The sequence below is a fragment of the Clytia hemisphaerica genome, unplaced genomic scaffold, assembly GCF_902728285.1.
Source record: "Clytia hemisphaerica strain Z4C2 unplaced genomic scaffold, Clytia hemisphaerica genome assembly, whole genome shotgun sequence".
Lineage (NCBI taxonomy): Eukaryota > Metazoa > Cnidaria > Hydrozoa > Leptothecata > Clytiidae > Clytia > Clytia hemisphaerica.
Window position 1 is genome coordinate 667,005 of NW_027103918.1, and position 25,409 is coordinate 692,413.

Consider the following 25,409-nt stretch of genomic DNA (forward strand, 5'->3'; position numbering starts at 1 on the left):
CCAACATCCAAGCTCTCAAACATCACAGGCCGAACAGTTAGTCACACTAGGAAATCTGCTTTCACAGAAAAACAACATCAGTCATCTACAGATGTTTGCAACAACAAGGCCGATGGAATGGAATGTTATGTTACCGTAGCCCCCGTGTTTCAAAAACCCCGCATCAAGTTGTCATTATTTGCCTTTTTCTCGAAAAGTTCATTATTTTCCTCCACTTGAGCAGAGAACAAAAATTTCGAAGTTGGATATCAAAACAAAGGGCATTCGAAAAAAAATTACCCCCCAATGGATGACAGCAATTTTGAATAAATTTTTGCCGGAATCCAGGAAACTTTAAAGAGAAAGTATCGAATTCAATGAATTCCATGGAATTCCATGAGTTTTTGAGGTTAAGTAAACGAATCCACGGTTTTGATAGGTTTTGGTAATTGTTACGGAAATTCCGGACTTTCGTGAAAGCATTTGCTACGAATTCCATGTCGTCATTGGGGGTAAGGGAATGGCCCCAGCCCGTGGCTTTTTGAATTGTTAACAACCCGAACGGCCCTCTAGTAGGGACCGGTAAGAAGTTTGTCATATTGTGGAGATAACATTAGAGAATCTAGCGGGAAGAAAAAGATTTATCTACCAAAGAATCATAAAAACACGAGAGTTCCGGAGACACAAGTAACGAAAATCTGGGAAAATAAATGTTATGGGAAAATAATGAATAATGAATAATGAAAACTTGGCCGCATCAAATTCTGAAAATCGTCATTACGGTAAACATATCATTAATTTCCATCAGCCCAAGGATGAGAGTTACCTGAATCAAGTTCGCAAGACAATTAATTAAAACTTGAAACAAATAAAACGTGCAGCAGCCAAAATCAATTAACCAAAATTTGTCATTCAATTCCCGAGACAGTGCTTCAACTTTTAAGGCCTGGTTTATACGCTAAAGTAAAAATAATTCCGCATATGTAAATGGGTCAATATTTGAGGTCCGGCAAAATTTCCGGGAAACAGCCTATCTGGTGGTGCGCGGATCTACTAGGTGGGTTCCTCCCTCTTAGATCTTTTTCTTGGGAAGTTGATCTTCAAATTAGTTTTCAAGGTTGGCTTGGCTCAAATTTTTTCATCTATGGCTCAAATTTTAGGCAATTTCTCAAAGTTTTTTGAAAATGTTAATTTCATTAAAAAGCGCCGGGTTATTTTTTCATGAATCCCTTTAGAAGTTTTGTGCCGCATTTTTTTGCTTGAGAGTCAAGTAAACGATATAGCGCTTTCGCAGCATTAATCTTTGTTACGCATTTTGGCGGGACGCTAGTGTGACTAACTGCCGAATGAAATTACTTTCGATTTCCCGTAGAAATTATGCAATGAACAATCCGGGGGTCAATGAATCGACGATCGAACGCAATCGAACGCAATTGATCATCAATCAAACGCAATCGAATATCAAACGAATCTGAAAATTGCGGTAATATTCGATTGAGATTCGATTGCGTTCGACAATCGAACTTCAATCGGTCGATTGCGTTCGATTTGGTTCGACTGGTTCGATCGTTGATTCCGTTCGATTGAGATCGTCTGGTCCAGTGCAGTTACATCAATATGCCTTCTTACCTGTCTTTAAAAATATAAATAAAAGTAATCACGGAAAAGGACGCGAAAAAAAAAGACATAAGTGTGAGAACAGAGTAATCAAACTCGTTAGAAAAAGTACCATTAGAAGTCATAAAAAATCAACCTGAATAAATGCAATAGAAATTCCAGAGGACTTCATAATTCCCCAAACAACATTACATTACTATGTCAAACTCCCATCACATAAATTTTACAATTAGGTCAGAGTAGACTACCAGTCTGGGAAATCCTCTCAATTGCACGCTTATGTTCCGAGGGCGTAAGCGCGCAATTGCATGGTAGCGCGCAATTACATGGTTATAATTTACGCCTGCTCCCGCCCCGGTTGAAATTGCTTAGAGGGATTTCAAGGGGTTCATAATTCTCTAATTCGGGCGAAGGCATGGTATGGTTTAACGGGCAATCCATTTATATGGAATCTTCTTCTACGATAAATTTTGAGTAAAACTGCCCTAGGATTTTGAAATTCAACAGAGCTTTCGGAAGGAATTGCGTGTCAGAATAATAAAGGGTGCAATTGCACGCTTACCCAGGGATTTTTCTTAGCACTTTTTTACTACCGTATACCGGTAAAAATACTCAATCCAAGATTGAGTTATGAAACTCAATCCGAAATAATAAAAAAAAAATTTACAAGAAACAAGCCGTATATATATAAAAGTTGCGAAGCGATCCAGGGCCTCCTCGATTCGCAAGTTGCAAGCAAGAAATTTAAGACATACAAACACTGTATATTCAATGGCATTTGTGAAGTTTTACTTAATACATTCGCTGCAGTCTTTCTGAATATCCTATCATTCGCAAAAATTTTATAGTCCCTCTCTATAAAAATGACATCTGTAGATTCTCTCATTGATGAAAAATGAAGCTTCAACCGTTCTATTTTTCATTTTCTAGAATAAATAGCAAAAAGTTTAAAGAAACAACAATAGACCTTTTTTCAAAGAGGCCACCCTGTTGAATATATATGTAGTCCAGCAGAAAAACAATGATAAAACCATGCATAATTATTACAATATGCATGATACAGTAATTATGCATGGCTCTATCATTGTTTTTATGGCTGGACTACATAATTATTCAACAGGACGTCCTCTTTGAAAAAAGGTCTATATAAGAAAAGTATGATGAAAACACTACAGTAACACATTCAGGGCATTTTGAATTTAAAAAAATAAAAAACAAACTGTACCCTTATAATCATAAAGGTTGGCGAGTCCAGTCAAAACACAGATTTGATCTGCAGCGTCACGCTTCACCTTCACAAAAAATTTCATAATTAAAAAAAAAGTCATTTTGCATTATCATAATATACTTATAATGTTAAAAAAAGGAAAAAACTTTCAAAACAGGACAAAGCAATTTCATATTCATAATTTCCAACAGATTGCAAGGAGGGAAACCCCCCCCTCGCTTATTAAATTTTGAGATTTCTTCCAACCCCCCTGCACCCTGCTTATTCCAAACCCCCCCCCCCGACTAACCGAGAGTATTAGACAAACGTGGAAAAAAATTTCCAAATTGACAGCTTTCCACATCTAAAACACAATTATATACCATGAGATGGGGTAACTTGCATCAGTATCGGAGGCTAACATGCATAGCCCTCAAATAAATGACCTGACTGGTCATTAAAACACAAAGTTAAATCAAAACAAAAATGGTAGAGTAGAGCTGTGAGCAGAGCTGCGTAGTTGTATTTTAATGACCAGCCAGGTCATTAATTTGAGGGCTATGCATGTTAGCCTCCACTGATGCAAGTTAACCAATCTCACGGTATCAAGTTCAAAACAGAATTTATTTCCACATTTGTAAGGTATGCGAACAAAAAGGAGAAAAGAGACTGTTTTAATCAAACGTTTCCAGTCCATCTAAAAAGAACGACAAATATCTATTAAAAGCACCAAAAAAAGAACAACAAACCCTAACTAATCAAAGAACAACATATTTTGCCTTCCACAACCCCGACCGAAAGTGACTGTACCACCCCTACAGATTCATTCATCATTTTTTGTAACAGGAATTAACTACATATGGTTAAAAGAACGCAAAATGCATGCGAATAGTCTCTATTTGGTGAGCTGGAAAGATTAGATGAACTAACACAAGCAACAAAGGTTTTTCAAGTTTTTTATAGTTGACGACAAAAGGCATTCAAAGAAGGTTCAAAGTTCACGGCAAAAGTTAAGAAAAGTTTCAAGTACGTTGACACAAAACTTTTCCACATTCAAAAAATGCACAGAACAGTTCAAAGCAAGTTTCTGCAGAAGCTGGGTTCTGGGTTCACCTCGATACAGCCGGTTTACCAGATGAGTTCATCTCGGTTCCATCCCCCGGTTCACCTTTTTCTAATTTACTTGCCAGTTAAGTCAATGTTGTAGAAGAAGAAGAACTCAGTGAAATCCATTATCAATCAGTCCATTTTGCTCCAAGGTTGATTTAAAACTAACCTAAGTCAGTGAAAGTTATAAAATTGTCCTGTTTTCGCAATCAAGAAATTGAATCTCTCAACCATCAAAATGGAAACAAATTTAGATTCCCTAGTAATGCATTTTCAAAATGAGTTTTCAATATGAGGTTGGGAACTAGGTTTTCTTGAAGTGTTTTGATGCCTGATCATAGCAAAATATTTTTAGTGAGACAATCAAATATTCAGATATGTTGATAATTGTTTTACTTTTCGTTGCTATTGTGCGAGATGGACAATTTGCAGAATCATACAAGTCTTGAAGCAACTGTCCATGTGGGGCATTAACTAATCTTGAAACTTCATTCTTTATTGAATGATGGTTAAAACGATTAGGAAACTCAACATGACAGATAGTTTTATATGTAGTTTTCTCTGAAGCATTATAACATGTTTGACATAATATACACTCTGAGCTAGATAGGGTAAAAACAGATTCTTCTGGTGCAGAACTTAGATTTAAATCATAAATTTGGTACTGCAAATATATTAGACATTTTTGAGCATCAAACTGTTGAAAGTGACTGTGATCATAATCCGTCCCAAGACAAAAAGAAGGAATCAAATGGTATGTTTCAATCGGTGCATTTCACAGGAAAAAATGATCTTATCCCAAGGTTGGAACTTTTTATTTTTCCACCCCGGATATTTGTAACTTTCAAACCCGGAAAATGCCATGGGATCGTGAAACACCCACCAAGCTAAATTCCGTGTTGGAAAAGTTTTAGTTTCCAAGGTGCGAAATCGTCTAATTCCGACTTGGAAAACAAATCACTAGAAAATTCAAAGGTTGTATTAAAATTCCCTAATTTGTTAGGGAAACACGATTTTCCGACCCGCATTTTCGCAAGTCCCTATCAAATTAATCTTGACTTGGAAAAATACCATTTTCCTAATGGAATGAGCGTTTTTCATTTAAAACCTAATTTGTTAGGGAAAAACGATTTTCCGACCCGCATTTTCCAAAGTCCGAATTTGAGAATTTTCCAACCTTGGAAACCGGCAATATTCGCAATGGAACTTTTTGTCAATCTTTAACTAACAAATTGGAATTCTTGAAATTCCAAATGGGAATTGGCTTTTTCCGAAACAAGCTGCTTCGCCAATTTCCGAAATACCAGGGCTTGAGAAGTCAACCGAAAAATGCACATAGGAAAATTCTAAATTCCAACCTTGGGATAAGATCATTTTTTCCTGTGTTTGACATAGCGATAAACAATTCCCTAATCATTAACTTTCCTGAGTTACCACAGTTAATGTCAAAATTATAAACAAAGTCACAAAAACTTTCGACAGAACATAATGCTCGAATAACAGAATTAATAAATTTTAGCCCCTAGTGGAAAAAGTCTTGATTGTCCTGACATTTTGACGAACACGATGAGAGAAATATAGAAATAGTGGATATTTAGGACTGTTCTGTTTTAGTCGGACGTCAAATTTTTTATTTAAAAAGTGTCGGTCTGTCGGTGTTGATATTTCTTAATCAGATCAGATAGTTACAGACAGGATGCTGGGAAACTTAACTCTTGTGTCAAGAAAAATTTCTCTCAAGTGAAAAGATAACTATGACTATAAAAGGTGGAGTGCAATTTCCTTCCCACTGCTAAAAGTGAGGAAAAAGTCAACAAATATATACTTCCCTGTTGGTGCACAAAGTTATGTGTTGTGTTTTGTTGAATCCAAAATGTTATGGTGGATGAAACTGATTATATGATTTTTCCAAATGATACTCGCCACAGCAGAGCAATAAATTCACTAAACTGGTAGCTAGTTGGTAGAGTTATTTTCCAGAAGCTTCCAGGTCGATAAAATGCTTTCAGTAAATATTCTTCGAATAAAAAATTCACAAAATGGTTTCGATAAATAAAAATAAAAAGATCGAAACCATAACAACGAAAATATCAACCAATCAGTTGTCTGATAGTACGAAAATATCAACCAATCAGCTGTCTCATAGGTGAAGGAAGAGATACAAAATATACGGAAACGACGAAATGTCTCTTTTGGAAAAAAGCCCCAACTCGGACATTTTCGGTGCCGTAAAGATCAACTTTATTAACGAAACCATCTACCAAACCGAGATTGATACCTATATTTGAACGAGAAACACAACCTTGAACGAAATACTTATCTACATTTAACAGATGGGAACTAAATTTTCATTTTCCTTCTGCGCTTCCCTGGTATATAGAGTTTAAAGGTACGCACACACTATAGCAAAACTGCTTCGCTCATGTATATTCGCTTCGCAAAAAGTTTCAAAGCAGTTTTCTCAGAAACGCCAATTATTTGTTTTTAATCAGTATAGAGTAAAGACAAGAGAATGAAAAAAAATACGTGTGCTCTCGTAATGTTTCTTGGTACGCGGTCACGTCATAAATTCGATGTGTTTCATTGTTTTCATCAGAGAATTCATTCATTGCTACATTTCACAAACTTTTTTGTTTTTCACTAGACCCTTTTATCTATGTATCCGGTGTTTACCAAAAATAAATTCTTGAGGATGAGATAATTATTGATCTTTTCAAGGAAGAAAAAATTAGAGAGAGAGATAGTCTCGTTCAGTTTGACGCCACAGCTTGATTGAATTATAGCTTCGGCGTGAAAAACAGTAGGGTATTTTTTATGCGAGGATGAATTATAGCTTCGCACTTCTCAAAATGCGAAGTGAATTTTAGATTTAGCTACTCAAAAAGATTTAGTAACTCAAAAATGCAAAGTTAAAATATTATAAGAAAACACCTACTTTGCTACTTCTTTCATTCGTTTATCTAATGCTTTATCTACTCGCCACTTCGCTACTTTATTCGTTCGTTTATCTATTGCTTTATCAACTCGCTACTTCTCTACTTTATTCATTCGTCTATCTATTTCTTCATCTACTTGCCACTTCGCTACTTTATTCATTCGTTTATCTATTGCTTTATCAACTTGCCACTTTGCTACTTTTTTCATTCGTTTATCTATTGCTTTATCAACTCGCTGCTTCGCTACTTTATTCACTTGTTTATCTATTTCTTCATCTACTTGCCACTTCACTACTTTATTCAATCGTTTATCTATTGCTTTATCAACTTGCTGCTTCGCTACTTTATTTGCTCGTTTATCTACCGCTTTATCATCTCGCCACTTCTCTACTTTATTCATTCGTTTATCTATTACTTTATATACTCGCTACTTCGCTAATATATTCTCTCGTTTATCTATTGCTTCATCTACTTGCCACTTCACTACTTTATTCAATCGTTTATCTATTGCTTTATCAACTTGCTGCTTCGCTACTTTATTTGCTCGTTTATCTACCGCTTTATCATCTCGCCACTTCTCTACTTTATTCATTCGTTTATCTATTACTTTATATACTCGCTACTTCGCTAATATATTCTCTCGTTTATCTATTGCTTTGTATACTCGTTACCGCAACTTTCTTCATTCGTTTATCTATTGCTTTATCTACTCGTTACTTCAAAACTTCAATATACTTTGCTTTGTCTATAACCTCTTACTTCGCTTTTCTAGAGAAATGAACTGAAGATACTTTTGCATTTTCTTCCAAATAACATCGCAAAATACTAAAAATGTTTCGCAAACAATGTAAAAAGCTCCTTTGCTACTTTAAAATTCACTCGTTTACCTATTACTTTATCAACTCGGTTACTTTATTCGCTCGTTTATCTATCGCTTAAAATTTATAATTCGAACCCTGGGTGTAAAATGGCCCAAAATCTTTCTATTTTTACTCAAGCGGCGTTAATGTTTTCACTTTTTGTTCTTGTTTAAAGCAATCCAGGGCCAAATTTGGAGTAAAAATTTTCTAAGGGGGTTCCGCTCCCTAGAACCCCGCTGGAGGGCTTCGAGCGCCCCCCAGACCCCCTGCTCTAAATCACGCTCCCTTCGCTCGCGTATTTTTACGCATCTTAAACTCAATCTAATTATACAAAAACGGTAGTAGCTCAGAGTGCTTGAAAAAATCCCTGGCTTACCGCTTACCGCCCGTTTCAGAACAATTTTGATAAGCGTGTAATAACACGCTTAAAAATTCTGCCATTTTGATAACCGTGCAAATGCGCACTTACAGCCTCGGAACATAAGCATGCAATTGAGAGGATTTCCCAGACTGACTACGCTCGCCACCGAAGAGGTTTATTTGGAAAGGGTAATTATATTTTATTGTTCGCTTCTTTTTTAACGATTCGCCGGGTTGGAAAAGTATGAATTTCTTTGTACATATTTTACCTACCCCAAATATTGCTGAGTTTTAAACAAATCGTCAAGTTGAAATGAACAATAAATGTATCAAGGTCTGTTTTATTTACCCCCTGGTGATTTAACAAAAGAGACTTAACTCAATGTTACAATCCAATTATTGAAAGTTTGTCTTGGCCTTTTTATAATGAGCGAGACATACGTTCTCTGATTACGCAATTTTCATATTGACATTTTCGAGGCATTTTGAAGTAACACAGTTTAGATTGCCAGCAGAACATTTTTTTTCTCTTTTTTTGAAATTTGAAATTGACGACCTGTGTTGCGTGCCCAGGTTCCGTATTATTTGTTTTTGAGAGACTACCCCAGACGTCATAGACAGCCAGGCCAAAAAAAAAAGTAGTCTTGTTTCCGGAAATCGGCCGGGTGAACTTTTTTTTGGAAAAAAATATATCTCACCCGGCCGCAAATAGAAAAAAACTTTTTTTTTTTGCGCAATCGAAGAAGAAAAGAAGAACTAAATAAAAAACTTTTTTTCAAACTGAATATTTCAGACAAGTAAGCTAAAGAACGCAAAACGTTTTCTCAACATTATTTAGTTCTTCGTAGTAACAATATGTATTAGTTGTGCACGAGGCATTATGTGTGCAAAAAATTGTACGCGACGCGTTTACGTATATCACTTGTGTTTTGAAAAAGAAAATCTTCTGTCACAAATGTTTTCTACTTTCCTGTTTTATGTTGTTGTGAATAGAATTACCTTAGAGTACAGCTTCTTCTTAAAATTTCGTTTTTTCAAGTAAAGAGACATCGAACCTGGATTATTTTTTCGTACACGTCAATTAGAGTTTTTCTAGGAAAATTGAAAAAAAAAAAATATTTTCCGGCCGCCCGGGTGAGATTTTTTTTCGTCACCCGCATTTCCGGAAACAAAACTACTTTTTTTTTTGGCCCCAATGCGGTCGCTTTTTAAAGAATGAGGTTATTTTGGAAATTCATTGAAATATTCTTCTTTGGACAAACGCTGTTTTCGAAAAGATGTTGTACAGTGAGATCAGGTAACTTCATCAGTGGAGGCTAACATGCATAGCCCTCAAATGAATGACCTGGCTGTTCATTAAAATACGAAGTTAAATCAAAACAAAAATGGTATATAGACTAATTATTATAGAGAGGACCCTGCCGACGCACCGGACTGTCCGATGTATTTGTCCGGCGGCAAAAAGTATCCTTTCGCTACACTGGACGCAATAAGTCCGGTGTCAGTACGATGTTGCATACAGGGAATTTTGGACGCCGGACATTTACGAAACAAAAAATTAAGAAACACCGGACGCACCGGACTGGTCATGTCCGGTGTTTTGATTGCCCGGTGGAAAAAGTATTCTTCTCCAACACCGGACATCTGACTTCCTTAAGTCCGGTGTAGAGATTGTCCGGTGGTAAAAAAAATTCTCATTTTACACCAGACTTTCGCGTTTCCGGTGCTCGTTAAGTTAGGTGCGTCGGCAGGGTCCTTTATAGAGTAGAGCTGCTAGCGGAGCTGCGTAGGGCAGCAATCACAAATATCTTCGTTTCGCGTCACCTGACCGACTCTCGAAAATTGAGTAGAATTGAGTCGATGAGTCTGTAAATTTGTCGGACTTTTTCTTTTACGACCAACCGACTCACTTTTTAGACCCAACGAGGATGCGAATGAAGATATTTGTGATTTCTGCCTAGTTGTATTATAATTACCAGACAGGTCATTCATTTGAGGGCTATGCATGTTTGCCACCACTGATGCAAGTTACCCGATCTCACGGTAATGTTCTGATTTGGCGTTTCGTATGTGAGGCCTGTATTTTGATCGTTCAACCTTGGTGCTTCTACATCCATCCATCTAGTGTGGTCTTGTGTGGCACAGTTTCTGTTTCTTTGTCGGTTGCTTTTTCATAATTTGGACAATTCTGTGATATGACCTGGATGGTGTTGGGATACTAAAGAAAATGAAAATAATAAAACTGTAAGTCATACGAGCAGTAGTAGTAGTCATTAAGACACCATCTGGACGCAACAATGTTTGTTCATTGGGCGAAAGGGGGTGAAGTTTTATAACGTGCTCAGCAAAAAACGTCTGGGGTAAATTTATAGCACAAAAATCTGGGACAAGCTGGAGTTTTTACAAGCTCTTATTTGATTTGGTTGGTCGTTAACCAATAATAAAACAATTTTGTTACTTTTTCTAAAGAACGCGTCATCTCTATCACTTCAAATGACCAATTAGTGAAGTATCTTATAAAAACTCCAGCTCATCCCAAAAATCTGTGCCCCGGACATAAGTCCGGAAAAAAAATATTTTTTTCAGACCCCAGCTGACCCCAGACACTTACCCCGGACTGTCCGAGACATAGGCAGGGTCGTTGAAATTGAAGTTTCTTTTCAATTTTAATTTCAATTGTTTATCTATTGGGAATAAAAATATCCTATATGAGGATTTCTAAGGTTCATCATCATTTACTTGACTCGCAAGCAAAAGAATGTGCCGCAAAATTTCTGACGGGATTCATGAGAAAATAACCCGGCACTTTTTAATGAAATTAACATTTTCAAAAACTATGAGAAATTGCCTAAAATTTGAGCCATAGATGAAAAGATTTGAGCCAAACCAACCTTGAAAACTAAGTTGAAGATGAACTACCCAAGAAAAAGATCTACGAGGAAATTCCATGATTTTTTAGCACTCAGTTTCTATTTCGCTCAACCAAATCTCAGCAAGGTAGCACGCATGTGCAAAAACCAGAAAAATGGGGTTTTTACCTTGCACGCCCTTGAAAATCAGTCAACCTTCTTCAAACTTTTGTTTACTACGAATGGTTTTCACATTTGAAAACCGCGCTGTGGGTTTTCCTTAATATTTTAGAAACAAAGAAAGATATTAGAATGTGGATTTTTTTAGAAGAAAGCTGAGTAGATTCTCTTTAGTTTTAAAAAATATTTGATGATCTTAGCTACTTTCCATGGTAAGATATTTCACCCCAAACTTTATTTTACTAAAATTGTGAATTTTTTACTGTGCAAGACCCTTTTAGAAATCCAAACATGATGAATTGCATAGCTTTCACCAAAAGATAGCACTTTAGGATCAGAAACTATCAAAAACAAGCTCTTTTCAATTTGCATAGAGTTACAGGAATTTATTCTCATTCATTCTCATATCATTGTATTTTTACGGGAAATTCTGAGGGAAATATTGGGAAATAAAGAAGTAACTTATAATTGCTACAGACTGTTTCATGCTTGTGCTATCTTCAGGCAATGCAGTGTATTTTAGGTTAGTTTTTTATTACTCTATATTTTTTATGTGTATAGTATTTTACAGATGCATTGTTTGGTTTATTGTGAATGCGTGGCATTTTATCACCTCAGATTCATTAACATTACATTGCTTTTGCCTTGCTAACTAAGAAATCAAACTGAGAAAAATACAAGAGACATATGTTTAAATTCAATATTTTCATCAAAATCAATCCTTATTTTAGATAGGACATTTAACATTTAGGTTTGGAGTTTCTCAAGTAGATGGACCTGAAATTTTAGACCCCCTCCCCCTTGCGCGATATGTTTCAAATATTGAGCTTTCACTTTGTGCTGAAAAAAGGCAGCCCTTTTTGGGAAAAGGAACTACCGACACCATCCTTTTTATCTGTTAGTGGGCGCTTCCCTACATACCTTTCTAAAATAGGGCATGATGTTTATGATTCAAAGCAAATTTTGGTGTGCTTGTTTTGCCTAAGCCAATTTACTGCACTCATAAGCTGACATAAGACAGTGTCAATCATACAAATTAAAGGTAAAAATTGGGATTGATAGTCCAGGACACACTTGTGTTTTTAGCTCCGAGGTCTCTGCATTTAAAAATAAAAATGAGGGGACCATGTCAAATAAATTCTCACTATTAACATGGCCTTTTAAAATATATTTTGTTTTGGTCGAAGTGGCTGACTCTGATTGGAGAATTTTGAAAGCGCTTGCTGCCTAACCCCCAACCATAGTTAGATAAAAATTAAATATAACTTGCTGCGTGGGCGACATCATGGGCCACATTGCATTGCTGCCTATTTCTTATTTGATATCAAATGACAGGTGGCAATTGAAATGCTTGACAAGTTATTAGAGCATTCTTCGCCACGCGTTAAGACTCGGCATCATTAAAGTAACGAGATCGTACACAAATAGCTTTTCATTCTGATGTTTTTGTAAATATTTATTTATGGTCTGTTAAAGCCGTTACATTAATAATATGATATCATATAGAAACTTTTCATTTTTTCACAGGAAAAAGAAGTAACAATGACAAGTATGGAAACAATGGAAGTGAACGGAGATGCACCACCGCCGCAAACGCAACCACAGCTTGAATCTGGCACCGCATCTTTCGATGAAGGTTTTGAAAACTTCTTCAACAACCAAACGCTCAGTGATCGAGTTTTATACATCTGTGAAACTGAAAAGGTGACTAAAATTTTTCCGCTTTGTCTTCAATCAATCAGTATTGTATTGTGCTTTCGTCTCATCCACTCAATATTGTCAACCAGGTTTTAACAAATCTGCTTTTCATCACTGATACTATCTGTTTCTAAATCTAGGAACTTGTATATCCGCTTCTCTTAAACAAAGTCTCTTTTCGTCAAGCTTTATATTTGGTACTTTCTCATGTTCATGAGCTCATTGAATATTGTTGGGGTTTAATTAGGTGGAATGTTACTCGGGCGGTGCACCGTGTGGGCGTTCGAAACGAAAGAACGTGGTGGTGAACGATGAAGGTTTGGAGAATTGTCTCTTCAAAAGAATCAAACAAGAAGATACTGTTGCTGAGGTGAGACTAAAAGATTTCTTTCATTCTGAATTCTGAATTTCTTAATGGACAATAATTCTTGTTATAAACTAATAACCATTGTTTTTTATTTATTTACAGTCTGTTCTGCATTCAGGCTACTCTAAAGGAAGAAGCTTTGGGATTTTTTGGCCAAATCGCGAATATTAACTTGCGAATAATAACTCCTGTCAAATATAGTTGAATGGGCTATTTGCGAAATTAAATTCCCGAAATTTTGTTATTTTATTCGTCACGTGAAAGCTGCTTCCTTTAAAGTATGCTTCATTCATTTCAATTCACTTCGTCTTCGTCACTTGATATTTATTGTAGGAGGCTGGATGTTCATACAACACAAGTGTCATATCTCTCGTTCCATGTCACACCAACACCAACAACATTGAAGTTAGTACCAATCCTCTTATTCAACAAATCAAAATTGAAGAAGATACGGACTATGACGTCATGGAGATTCTTCCAACAAGTTCGGAGGATACTCAACATGTTGTAGGAGACGATGAGATTGTTGATGAAGAAAATCACGCTGATGAACAACAACAACAAGCTGGAGATGTTGAAATTACTGAGAATGCTGCTGCTGAACCAGCCAGGAACGATTTTGACATAACGAGAAATAATGTTGAATTAACGAGAGACAAAGTTGAACTAACTAAAGATAATGTTGAAGGACACAAAGAAGATGAGTCTTCCCCGACATCTCGAAGACCTGTTGAAAATGAACTTCAAACACCAGAGGGAGGAGAGAAGGTAGCGGAGGCTTCTTCTACAGTACCTGAGGAGCAAGAGGAAACTCAACAACAGATTCCTGCTGACGAAGTCGTGGAAGAAACGACATTCGACCCTACATCAACTTCCATTGAGGAGTCTACACCTCAACCTCTGAATGTCCCTAAACGAACATACACCCTGGAAACGAAAGTGTTGCGAGAAACAAGAGTCTTTGTTCATAGCATCATCTTAGCAGCAAAGAGCGAGTTCTTCAAATGTTTATTCTCCACATCTGGTATGAAGGAGACCAACCAACAGGAAGTGAAATTAGAGGTTGGTAGAAATGAAACGGATACCTTGCTCACCATGTTGAGGTGTTTCTACAATCGAAACTACATCAATAGAAACAGCCTCGATGTGGTGATCAAAGTTTGCCACATGGCCATGAAGTATTGTTTCGACGGATTAATTGATAAATGTCTGGACGTTTTCGCTAATCGATCTTGTCAAATTACCGAGACCGAAGATTTCAATCGCATCAACAACATGATCGATAAGATCAAGACTGGATTTTCGCAACACAAACCGAAATGTCAGTCAGTGCAGAGCAAATGTCATGAATTCATATTGAAACACTTTCAAAAATTGGATGATTGTTTTGAAGTGACTCCTTGTAAGTTGTTCCAATTACAACTGGAATCGATGAGCTTATTCATCAACCCTAACGTTCAAAGAAGCATTTGTAACCAACACGCCCATGGCAACATGTTTTTATACGTCATGCAACGATGGGTGAAGTTTCACGTCATCAAACATAATCTGTACGCGGACGACGAAGCGAACGCCCAACTCAAACTGGACACGTTATCCTTCATCGAGAAACTTTTGAGGTCTGTGAGCCTTACAAATATCACCACAGACTTCTTAAATAATGTTCTGAATTACGAGATCTCTTCGTTCAACATATGGCCTGGGTACAAAGAATGGTACATCCGTGCTTTACAGAATCATCTTTTCAACAACCTCAACAATCGACCATCGCAAAACAAAACTTTCCCTGCATTAAGCCGTCAACGTGAATTGAAATACACACGTCAAGAGAGAAACGCCGACATCTTCTCCATGACGCCCGTCATCGTCAACGGATTTGAAATCGGGATTTATCTCCGGATTCGGGAGGATCGTAAAGTTCACATGTTGTGCAAATGTAAAAACTTCTTCGTCAACAAGATGGGATTCGATAAAGCCGTTCTCACCTTCTGTTTAAAAGGACTTTTGAAGTTGAACACGAACTCCACTTTATGGAAGGAACCCTTCCCACGACAATTTCAAAGTCACCCAGGTGCTCCTATGTTTAATGACCGCTTCACATACTCCTACAAACAGAGCACCATGTGTCTACAAATGTACTCCCTCTGTAAACTATCTCCTGCTGTTTACAATATCGCTAAACGAAGTGGGTTTTTGATCGAGTTTGAAATTCAACAATTACATTGAAGGGACACGTGACCCTTTTTATCATCGGTCATTTCTTTGCTGGGAGAGTGTTTTGGAAAGTGTGTGCATTCTTCTATGGTACGTTATAGAAACCACACTCAGCAACTGAGTTGGTAAAACTGAAAAACTTTTCGAAACGATTTTTTATACTTTTTATTTTGATTGGTGGTGGGGAAAAATGAAATTGAGTAGAATTACTTGAATTTAGCTTTTGATATTTCTATTGGAAAGCCTGCAAATGAAGACAGTTTTCATTGGCTTTTATTTTTTATTATTCGTGAATCCTATCACGCTAACCTTTTCAACTCTTCTTTGAGGGACAATTTAAACTTTTTTTATGAAACTTTTTTACATGAAAGGAATTGTATTTTGGTACTTCCAGAAAAATATAGAATACGTGGGTGTTGAGGATATAACATTTATATTCTCCAAACATTATATAATAGGTCTAACCCCCGGACAAGCATCAATTGACCCCCTGGGCATTCAGAATCACCCCCAAACAGAGCAAATTTACCCCCACCTCGAGACAAAGCAAATTTTATAGATTTTTCATCCCTGGACAATATTATATCCTCCATTTTATGGAAGAGCCCGTTGAAAGTAACACTCTTGCTAATAAAAGTATTGTGACATTTATTTGGATAAAAATGAAATCTTACAATTCTTGTAAGAATAAGATTACTTATTGTTATATGACCTCTAACCCTTTTTATCTACAATAATTCTCGATGATACTTAGTTTAACATCAGTTATTACTTAAGGTATTATTACGCTCTGCGATCTACTCAAAATTTTGATGTCAGTTCTTACTAAAAATGCTATATTTTCCGGCGTAAGGGTTTGAAACGGATTGACAGTGAAAATATTGTCTATGGGAGGTTTGCGAATATCCCTTCGGAGTCTTTATTTTATGAGGGTAATTTTGAAGGTCTTTAAAGTGGTTAAGTTAATGTTTCGTTACATTTTGTTGTTTTTTGTTTGAACATTTGGTTTCGTGTTTTAATTAGATAAAATTACTGAAGCGTACAAAACATTTTCAATTTTCATTTTTTGAAGCATGTTATCTTTTCTTCTTTGTATTATCTTGTTATTTTGATTGAGAGAATTTAGCTGAAGATGGTTTTTACTCCACAAATCAAGTTGATACGAACGGTCAGACTATGGGTGTTTTTTGTACTGTGTTCCATCGCTTACTACTTGTTAAAACACAAAGAAATTTTATTATTCCATCGTAACAAAAGATCCAATACTCTCCAAACATCTCATGATGAAGAGATTGAATATTTTCGAACGTTATGGAAATTGCAGCGAGAACGTCGTTTCGATTTCAACGCTCTCATGGAACCTTGTAAGGATGATATGAAATGGAAATCGTTTTATCCAGAGCGAAACGCATCGTTCATCACCTCAGCTAAAACAACTAAAGTAGAACTTGATATACGACAGACAGGACAATATAGTAGAGTGCTCATTCACGCCTTCAGTTTGCTGAGAACGCCCAAACACGTGGGTGGTGACACATGGCGTATCTTCATTCGTGGTGCAGCTTCAATGCCGGTCACTGTATTGGATCACTTGAATGGAACATATGAAGCTTTTTTCTTGGTCACAACGCCCGGCAAATATCACGTGGAACTCCATTTAGAATATACTTTATGTGATGGTTACAAAGATCCCCCTCAACAGTGGTTTGTCAGAGGTGAGATGAATGATATATATTCTAACAACACTACGATTAACATTGTGGAAGGCAGAAGAGAGTGATCATGTTAGAGTTGAGGGCTACCCTAAGGGTAGAAATTTTGGCGAACTTGGCGAATTGCCTAAAAATTTCGCCAAATTCGCCAAAATTTCTTTCCGCCAAATTTAAATTTATAAGTCATTCAGAAAAATAAGTTCTCGCTAAATTTAATTTTCTTTCAATTTAGTCTCTATTTTTCCTAAAAAAAATTTTTTTTTGTCAGCTAAAATATTGAACAAAAATGGGTCGTTCGCCAAAATTAATTCTCGCCAAAGTGCACCAAAATTGGCGAATGGGTTTATTTCTCGACTATTGGTGATTTTATTTTTCAGTTATGGAATGCTTTCTCTTCTCTCCTTTTCCAGGGAATGAGCAGGGTAAAAGCCAACCAGATCATATGCTTCCTGGCTACGAGAAAGCATACGTGGAGGAGAAGTTTGACGGAGATCTCTCCTTTGTTGTGGTGGATGGTCACAGAAATATTTTCAAAGGTATATATTTTGCTTATGTTCTTGTTTGATTGTTTACATCAACATAGATGTTTGCTAATTATCTTTGGAATTGAATACAGTTGACTCTCTTTAAATTCATCTTCAAGGGGCCAGGGGTTTTCTTCTAATTAGAAAACGAGTAGAATATTCTAGTTCGAATTATAGAAAGACTCGGAAAGTAGAGGCTCGAATTAGAGAGAGTTGACTGTAAAATGATTTCTTTGTGATAGTATTTTTTGAGGTCTTACTTCCTTACTTAAATTTTACTCTTTTATATTTCGGAGGCTCAATATTTGTGTCGAAAAATTGAAACCTCAAATGAAAGAAAAATCTCAAATCAGAGTTTTCACGGAAGGACGGAATCAAATCTTTTTTGAACGGAGTGACGGTGTCAACAAATATTTAGATGGGATTTCTGGTTTTGGAAAAAGTATTCAAAATTTCCGGATTTTTGACGGAAATCTTGAATTAAAAAGTAAAATAAAATCGGTGATGGAATTTCTGCTCTTGGTTAGACGGATGGCGGATAGGGGGAATCGGGGACCCCCTGAAACTCTTTCTCAGAGGGACAGACTGTATTGAAAAGTTATTCTTCCATGCTTCTTTGTCTTCAGAACTGTCAGCACAATTAGTTGAAGAAGGAGAAGAACAAACATCATGTTTGATGTGGGATGGCTTCGGTGAATGGAGTGACCAGCTGCAATGGACACCCCTCATCAAAAGTATACCTCATCTTTCTTCGCTTCTTACTTTCTTCGAAAGTATACCTTTGTTGCTTCCTTTGCTTCTTGCTTGCTTGAACTTTCATTTTTTTTAAAGAAGTCTTTTACCTTTCGAATGGTTTCCTTTTAAAAAGTTTTCAAACTAAGGAAACTTGGATTTAAAAGTGAAAAGAATTGAATAACCTTTAAAGGTTTCAGTGAGATAAGCAACCCTGTCTCAAGAAATTGAGAAGAGAGAAAGGGAGTTTATTACCTTGATTCTTCGATAATTAGTCTAAGCCTTATTCTAACCTCTTTGCAATTCCACGGCTTCCCCATTACGCTTATCTCTTCTTCAACCTTTAGATCCATTTCAAAAAAGTTCTTTGCAAAAGAAAGTGGAAGGGCGAGGTGTGTTTTGGATATACGGTGATTCAGTGGGAGATTTCTTTTACCGTGCTGTTTGGAACACTCCATTATGCAAAGTACTCTTCATAACTTGCAAAAGGACGTATAACTGGGTGTATAATTTGCCGAACAATGCGCCACCGCGCCAAACCTCCACCACTCTAACCTATGATAACCGAGATTTCGATATAGAGCGCCTGGTTCACGAGATTGTGAACGTTATTTCTCATCCACCAATGGATGATGAGTCAGCACTTTTACTGAACTTGGGGCTTCATTACGTCATGGGCATCCCTGTCAATCAATTCATAGAACTGATGAAGAGAGTTGGGGAGATGCTTCAACAAAACAATCTTTACAACAGTACGATCATCTGGAAAACGACCACAGCACTTCAGAAATGGAAATATGGAGCACCTGAATCGAACGCAAGGCATGCCAAAAGTCATCGCTTTCTCACTCAACAGGTCAGAAGATTTTCTACTTTAATCGTAGAAATTTTAGCGAGACTAATTATAGCGTATATTGGCGAGTCAGGAAAATCTTGATTCTGTTTGGATTTACTTTAGTGAATCACGATTTCAAAAAACTTTGCGTGGATAAATTTTAGCGAATACTCGTATTACATTATTGAATGAATTCGTTTTCTAGCATTTCATTGCACTGAAACCCTTTCTATTGATAAAAATGTATCAAGGCAATTTAACCAGAAATTTTGCGCGGATAAATTTTAGCAACCTGTCGATTCGGCGTGTTTAAGCGAGATTTATTTTAGCGAAAATAGGGAAAACTCGCTAAAACGCTAAAATTAGTCTCGCTAAAATTTCTACGATTAAAGTATTGCGCTACTATACTATTTTTACGAGCTTTGACTGGGATATTTCTGTACCATTAACAATACACGCTTTTTTATAAGAATAGTGTACTTTAGATGAGGGTCAAATATTCTTAAGAAAGTGCCAAAATTGAGGGTGAAATAATTCTTAACGTATTCTTACTATTTTAGACTTTTGAGTTTTCTTCCTCAAAGATTGGATTTATCTCTAACAAAGGAAGCAGTTTTTCTGTTAACCAAATACAAAATCACTGTATTCTTATCAAATTCTGTGAAATTCACCCTAGAGGGTGTATTCTTAGGGTATTCTTACGATTTGACCAATTTTCGCCGTGGTATTCTTATAGCAGATATTCTTATAAAAAAAGCGTGTGTCTGTACTGTAGGTTGACGTCACAACTAAAGTAACCGACGGCTATAAAATGACTGGTCTATCATTTACGTTTTTAGACTTCGGAATTAGCCAGTTATCTGGTGATTCAAAAAAAACTTCGGATGTTTGACGGTTTGCTTGGACCTACCAACTTGTCCCATAATCTTCATTTAGACTTGATCTAGCTCGAGGAGGGTGTATGTTGCTTTTTTAATTTGGATAATTAGCTCGAAAGTTCTTGTCATTTAAAGTAAAAAATCACATTTCAAAATGTGTAAAATTTTGCTTATAGAAATACAGTAAGTGATTGAATTTCTTCTTCTTTTTTAGACAATTTTTTAGAAAAAGATTTTGAAAATACTTCAAATTTCTTGATTTTTTTCTCGATTTCTAATTATTTCTGATAATTACTTTTTATATCAACAAGGCAATCAGGAAAGTCGTAAAACTCATTAAAAGACTCAAATTTGTTAAATCATGTGTGTTTTTCATGTTAATTGTTGAAATTTAATCACCCAATTTTTGCATCATTATGTATTCTTTGAAAAGTGATTTTTGCCTTTGAATATCTATAATTTTGAATCAATTGTCCAAATTTAAAAAGTAATACATCAAAATTTAAGTTAGACTCTCCTCTTCCATGATAAAGCAAAGCCAACCTTACAGATCACTTTGATGGATCTGAAGAAACTGCCAAACATCCGAAGAATTTGAACCACCCGGGATGTATGAAACTTACACGCTTTTTTTTATGAGAATGGTGTTTTTCCATTTAATCATGGATATTCTTAACTTTTTTGGGAAAATCATCATAAAATATTCTTACGGTGTATTTTAAGGTTATGGTCGTAATTCCATCTAAATTTAACATAAAATACATGTAATACACAGATGTAGCATGAAATGGCATATTTAATGATGGTATCGTGCCTTAATGGTGTTTCCAAATTCCGTGATGATGATATATAGCATATGCTTTATTTTTTTGGCTAATTTCGTCATGAATTATATTTTTTTAAAGCGTGTACTTTGCTGCAAGTCTTGAGAGAATTTCAATTTTCTTTTTCATAGAGAGTGGAAATCTTCAACGCTATTTCAACGAACATCTTGTGTCAAGCTGGTGTGCCAATCTTAGACGTTTTCCCAATGAGTTATTCTTATCCTAATGGGACTGGCTCCCTGGCTAAACCATGGGATGCTGTACACTACAGCAGGAAAGCGTTCATTCCTGTTGAACAATATCTATTCTCATTCTTCAAAAGGAAAACTTAAAACTTTCCATCGAAAAATAGGAATAAACATCTGATGTTCAGGAAAAGTGATCTACCAATATCTTGACAAACCTGCTTACCTTTTTTGGAACACTCGGTAGATTTGGAGAATTTGTCTATAAATCAAATTCCATTTCCTTTATTATTGACACCCGGGGGCACTCTGACTCTATTTCTAAACGACAGTATGTGCCGCAAAAAAAATTGGCTTTCAAAATCAAACCCTCATTGTACAGCTCTTGAGTAGTGAAAAAGGTATCCTTTATACATACAATAATAGCTTCCCAGCTGGCACACAACGTTGCTTTAACGTTCATCTAACGTTACATGGACGTTGTGAACATTAGATGAACGTTGAAACAACGTTGTGTGCCAGCTTGGTTGCAATAATAATACATATACAATAGTGATGGCTTTCACCGAACCTATTTCTGATCCTGACAGTGCAGTTTGATTTCATGTCTTCTTTTGCTGAAGCCGAAAATGAGCCTGAGAAGACGACTCGATGTGTAAATGAAAAATATGAAATTGGTGTGAGTAAAAACTTGCAAAGATACTAATTTTTACTGTCATGTTGGTGTACCAAAACACACCCTGGCACAGTGCATCCAGCTAAGAGGAGACCCTCACAGATAGTGTACTCTATTGAAAGTACACTCTTACAGTTCAGGGTCTTGAAAAACCCACTTTTTTTTCCCGAATTTTGCGAAGATCTTTTTTTGGTTCAGTAAAAATATTTTCAAAGTGGTTTTTCTTCGCTAAAAATAAAGCTGAAATACTCTTCTTCGCAAAAGTCTTCATTTTCTTCTTCATCAATTATTTTCATTGCGATTTTTTATTTTCCATTTCGTGGAAGAACAGACAATGTAGACCATAACATACCACATGCTTCACCTGCGGGCTACATCAGGCAAAAAGTCCTGAGAAACCTTCCTCAGGGAAAGGAAAGTGAAGCCTTATTTTTAACGACGGATTGAATTTAGCGATTTCTTTGTTTTGAAATCTAGCGGAAAATTTTACTTTCTTTCATCAATACGGAATTGTATAAAAACTACACGGGTTGTTCATATCAAGGCCACGTAACTTAGGTAGGCTTTAGAGAATTCAAATATCCTACCTAGGAGATTCACTCATACTTCATTGATTTTAAATTATTCTTAATTTTTCGGCCGATTTTACCATGAATATTGATTACCAAGAATAAAGCGTGTACTTCTAGATGAAAAAGATATGCTTCCATTTCAGAATCTGATGGGTATGTCTCTTCAGAAAAATCGATTTCAAAAATACTGGATATCCTAAATACTTTAAAAAACTTAAACTAAGCAAAAATCTCCCGGGGATGTTCCGCTGAGGTTCAAAAAATGTCAGTCAGACTAGTTTTTTGAAAACTTTGCCAAAATTCGTGAACAAAAAACACTAAAACTGAGCCAGGTGTAAAAGGGTACCCTAACCAGCGGCGCATCCCCATACCCCTTTTTTGCCAAAGGGGCTGGTTGGCGCAGCGGCTTCTTACTCCCCAGAGATGTTTCCGATTTTCCGGGATTCCATTTTTTTGCGTGGTAAATTTAAGAGAAAGTTGGCTTCTACGCTACCTTTTATACGGGGCGCCAAACACGAAACAAATAAAAAGTTTGTTTACAGTATCCATGCAGGTCAAAGGTTGGGTCTCATGCCAAGACCATCCTGTATACGACCCTGCCGGTGCACCCGACAGTCGGGTGCTGTCGGGTGTTTTGTCGGGTGCTGAAATTTCTAAATTTGCGAAAACACCCGACAAATAGTGCACCCGACAGTCGGGTGCTGAAAATTCCTAACTTAGTGAGAACACCCGACAATCAACACCCGACACTGCCTGATGATGGGCATTTGGCGGCTTTACGCCCTATACTATTTCCCGCCATCTTTGCCGATGCCGTGGGCGTTAGTCAAATGATGATATGAACCTCGTCGGCCCTTATAAGGCGCTATTTCTCGTTGCTGGCGTAAAAGGGCCGGCCTGTAAATTGGATCAGCGATGGGTTTTGTAGAGATCTTCGATTCCTAATTGGTGAGGGTGAAAAAAGTTTTGGGGGCAGGAAAGTGACGAAAATTCTGAGGTAGGTAGAGAAAAATAAGCTTCAGCGTAATAAAGGGCAACTATCACCCAAACTCGAACCCAGTCCCTTATTTTGCTTTTTTGATTTATGATTCTGATAGCGCTCTGTTATCCGTGAAACGATTGTATCGCGTCAAATTAAAAAGTGCGATGCAAGTGGCTCTGGGTGGTACGATTTTTGGCGCAACCTCGTCCCGTGGTGTATCCTACATTATTCCTAGTTTTTTTTACGTTACATCAGTAAAAGTACGATAGAAACGCCTTACCTGACATTAACCTTTACCTCTGGGAGCCAACCTCTCATGTCAACTAAATCTCGATATCATTTTTTTTATTTAGAGTCGCAAATAAGAGAAAATGAATCAAATAGCGAAACAGGTAATCATTTTTGATTTGATATTTACATTTTAGTCGTAAAATAATTGGCGTGTCTTTTGATTCTGTACTTTGATCATATCAATGTTTCGATATTCTTAAATTCCAGCCTCCCCTCGATGGTTAATCTATTTCTCCGTGTTTAGGTTTGAGGCATGACAATCCGTCCGCTTTTTTCTCTTCTTTTCTTCGTTTTAGTCTTACATTTTACTAATGACAAAACACGCTGACGTGTTGGTTCGTCCAGGTAAGACGTATATTACCTTTAATATATCATGATATAAATAGCCCGATGTCATCTGATATTTAGTTTCATAATGACATAATTTCCATGGCGCTCTAAATGGCCTGTAGAGACGCGTAATTCCGCATTATGAGCTAGTTGTAAATTCACTAACGACGTACAAATTGGAGAGAGGAATGGCTTTTTTCAAATTAGTGACTCTAAGGATACTTTTTTAATATTTCATCAGGCTTATAACCTCAGACATAATGGACACTAAAGCTGTGGATAGACAAGGGATTTAAAATCGTGAAGAGGGTGGTAGTCTATTAATAAATCTTTCTACTTTCTATCTCCTTCAGGAAGAAAACAGAGGGAATGCATTGATGATCAAATGGCCTTATATATATAATTTATTATTTTACATATTTTTAATTGTATGTATTTCAAAGATTGTCTGTAAGACCATGTTCAGACGTTACGGTCTCGTATCATTCCGGTATGGTTTCCGTGAGTGTTTCCGCGAGAGTGTTCATATTGGTTTCGGAACGTTTCGGTGCAAGAAAACGAAGCAGTTCCATTCCGATGAAAATAGTGGAGCGAAACCGTTTCGATCTGTTTTGCTTTGTAACGTCTTCTTTTTTTCTTTTTCTCAAATTTTGGCGTTCACAATTTTTTCAGAACCGTTTCGTTTTGGAACGATACGGAACCGTGACGTCTGAACATGGTCTATATTATTGTTAATCAATAAAAAGATTGTTGTCCAATTTCTTCTTTTAAGTAACACACACGTTGTCCCCAGCCATCCAAACAGTTTGTATGTATGTAATGGTTGTATGAGAATGGTGGTGGTAAGCTAAATAGAAAGAACAAAAAATTCGGCATAGTAGCGTGTCGTTACAAAATGATATATAGCGTCCAGTTGACGAAGTTACTCAGTCAGCTCAGACAAATTGAACGTCACTTAAGAGTTTAAAGACACACGCGATTTTCAGGTAGGTAAAAGAGGGAAAACCTACCTAGATAAATTTAATTAATACCCAGAATGGATTTTTGCCTACCTAAGTACTAGTGAAGGGGTGCGTTGATATGGTGACTCATTGATGAAACATCTCTATTTGTCTTCATCGTCGTGTCGCTGTTTTACAAGTCGCTCATCACGCATGAATGAATAAAAAGAAAAGAAAAACGTTAATCCGTGAACTTCTCCCAAGAATCAAAACCCGAGAATCGGAAATCACATTGTTTGACCAAAGAGATTGGTTTGACGAGAGAGTAAATTCGTCAAAAACGCCGCGCGCCCACTACAGGCGGGGCGGTAGTAAAAAGAACCCGCTTTTCCACCCTTGCTTGGGAAATCGCCACCCGCCCGTTACGTGTCGGGTGCTGTTAAAAGCGTCAAAGATATAGCACCCGACAAAGTGCACCCGACTGTCGGGTGTTAAAATTTCTAACTTCGAGCACCCGACAACAGCACCCGACTGTCGGGTGCACCGGCAGGGT

The 25,409-nt window shown here is 36.7% G+C and overlaps 2 protein-coding genes and 1 long non-coding RNA gene across 3 annotated transcripts; 2 read left to right on the forward strand and 1 right to left on the reverse strand.

Moving 5' to 3' along the window:
- Positions 1–12,622: 12,622 nt before the first annotated feature.
- Positions 12,623–16,067, forward strand: LOC136809614 (uncharacterized). Its single transcript, XM_067066155.1, has 3 exons — positions 12,623–12,799; positions 13,041–13,163; positions 13,494–16,067. Exons 1-3 carry the CDS (start codon positions 12,638–12,640, stop codon positions 15,384–15,386), a joined length of 2,178 nt encoding a protein of 725 aa, XP_066922256.1. The 5' UTR covers positions 12,623–12,637; the 3' UTR covers positions 15,387–16,067.
- A 72-nt stretch (positions 16,068–16,139) lies between these two features.
- On the forward strand, positions 16,140–21,895 carry LOC136809615 (uncharacterized). The gene is made up of 5 exons (XM_067066156.1): positions 16,140–17,089; positions 17,497–17,622; positions 18,237–18,344; positions 18,690–19,198; positions 21,011–21,895. The coding sequence occupies exons 1-5, from the start codon at positions 16,507–16,509 to the stop codon at positions 21,209–21,211; spliced, it is 1,527 nt and encodes a 508-aa protein (XP_066922257.1). The 5' UTR covers positions 16,140–16,506; the 3' UTR covers positions 21,212–21,895.
- Positions 21,896–24,225: 2,330 nt separating this feature from the next.
- On the reverse strand, positions 24,226–25,409 carry LOC136809691 (uncharacterized). The gene is made up of 2 exons (XR_010847010.1): positions 24,968–25,409; positions 24,226–24,762 (listed from the first exon to the last, which is right to left on the reverse strand). It is a non-coding gene; the product is annotated as an uncharacterized lncRNA (long non-coding RNA).

Coding starts and splice junctions, on each gene's coding strand:
- LOC136809614 (XM_067066155.1), top strand. CDS start 12,638: ATGACAAGTATGGAAACAATGGAAGTGAACGGAGATGCACCACCGCCG. Junction 12,800..13,040: donor ACATCTGTGAAACTGAAAAG/GTGACTAAAATT, acceptor GGGTTTAATTAG/GTGGAATGTTACTCGGGCGG. Junction 13,164..13,493: donor AAGAAGATACTGTTGCTGAG/GTGAGACTAAAA, acceptor TATTTATTGTAG/GAGGCTGGATGTTCATACAA.
- LOC136809615 (XM_067066156.1), top strand. CDS start 16,507: ATGGTTTTTACTCCACAAATCAAGTTGATACGAACGGTCAGACTATGG. Junction 17,090..17,496: donor TCAACAGTGGTTTGTCAGAG/GTGAGATGAATG, acceptor CTCCTTTTCCAG/GGAATGAGCAGGGTAAAAGC. Junction 19,199..21,010: donor ATCGCTTTCTCACTCAACAG/GTCAGAAGATTT, acceptor TCTTTTTCATAG/AGAGTGGAAATCTTCAACGC.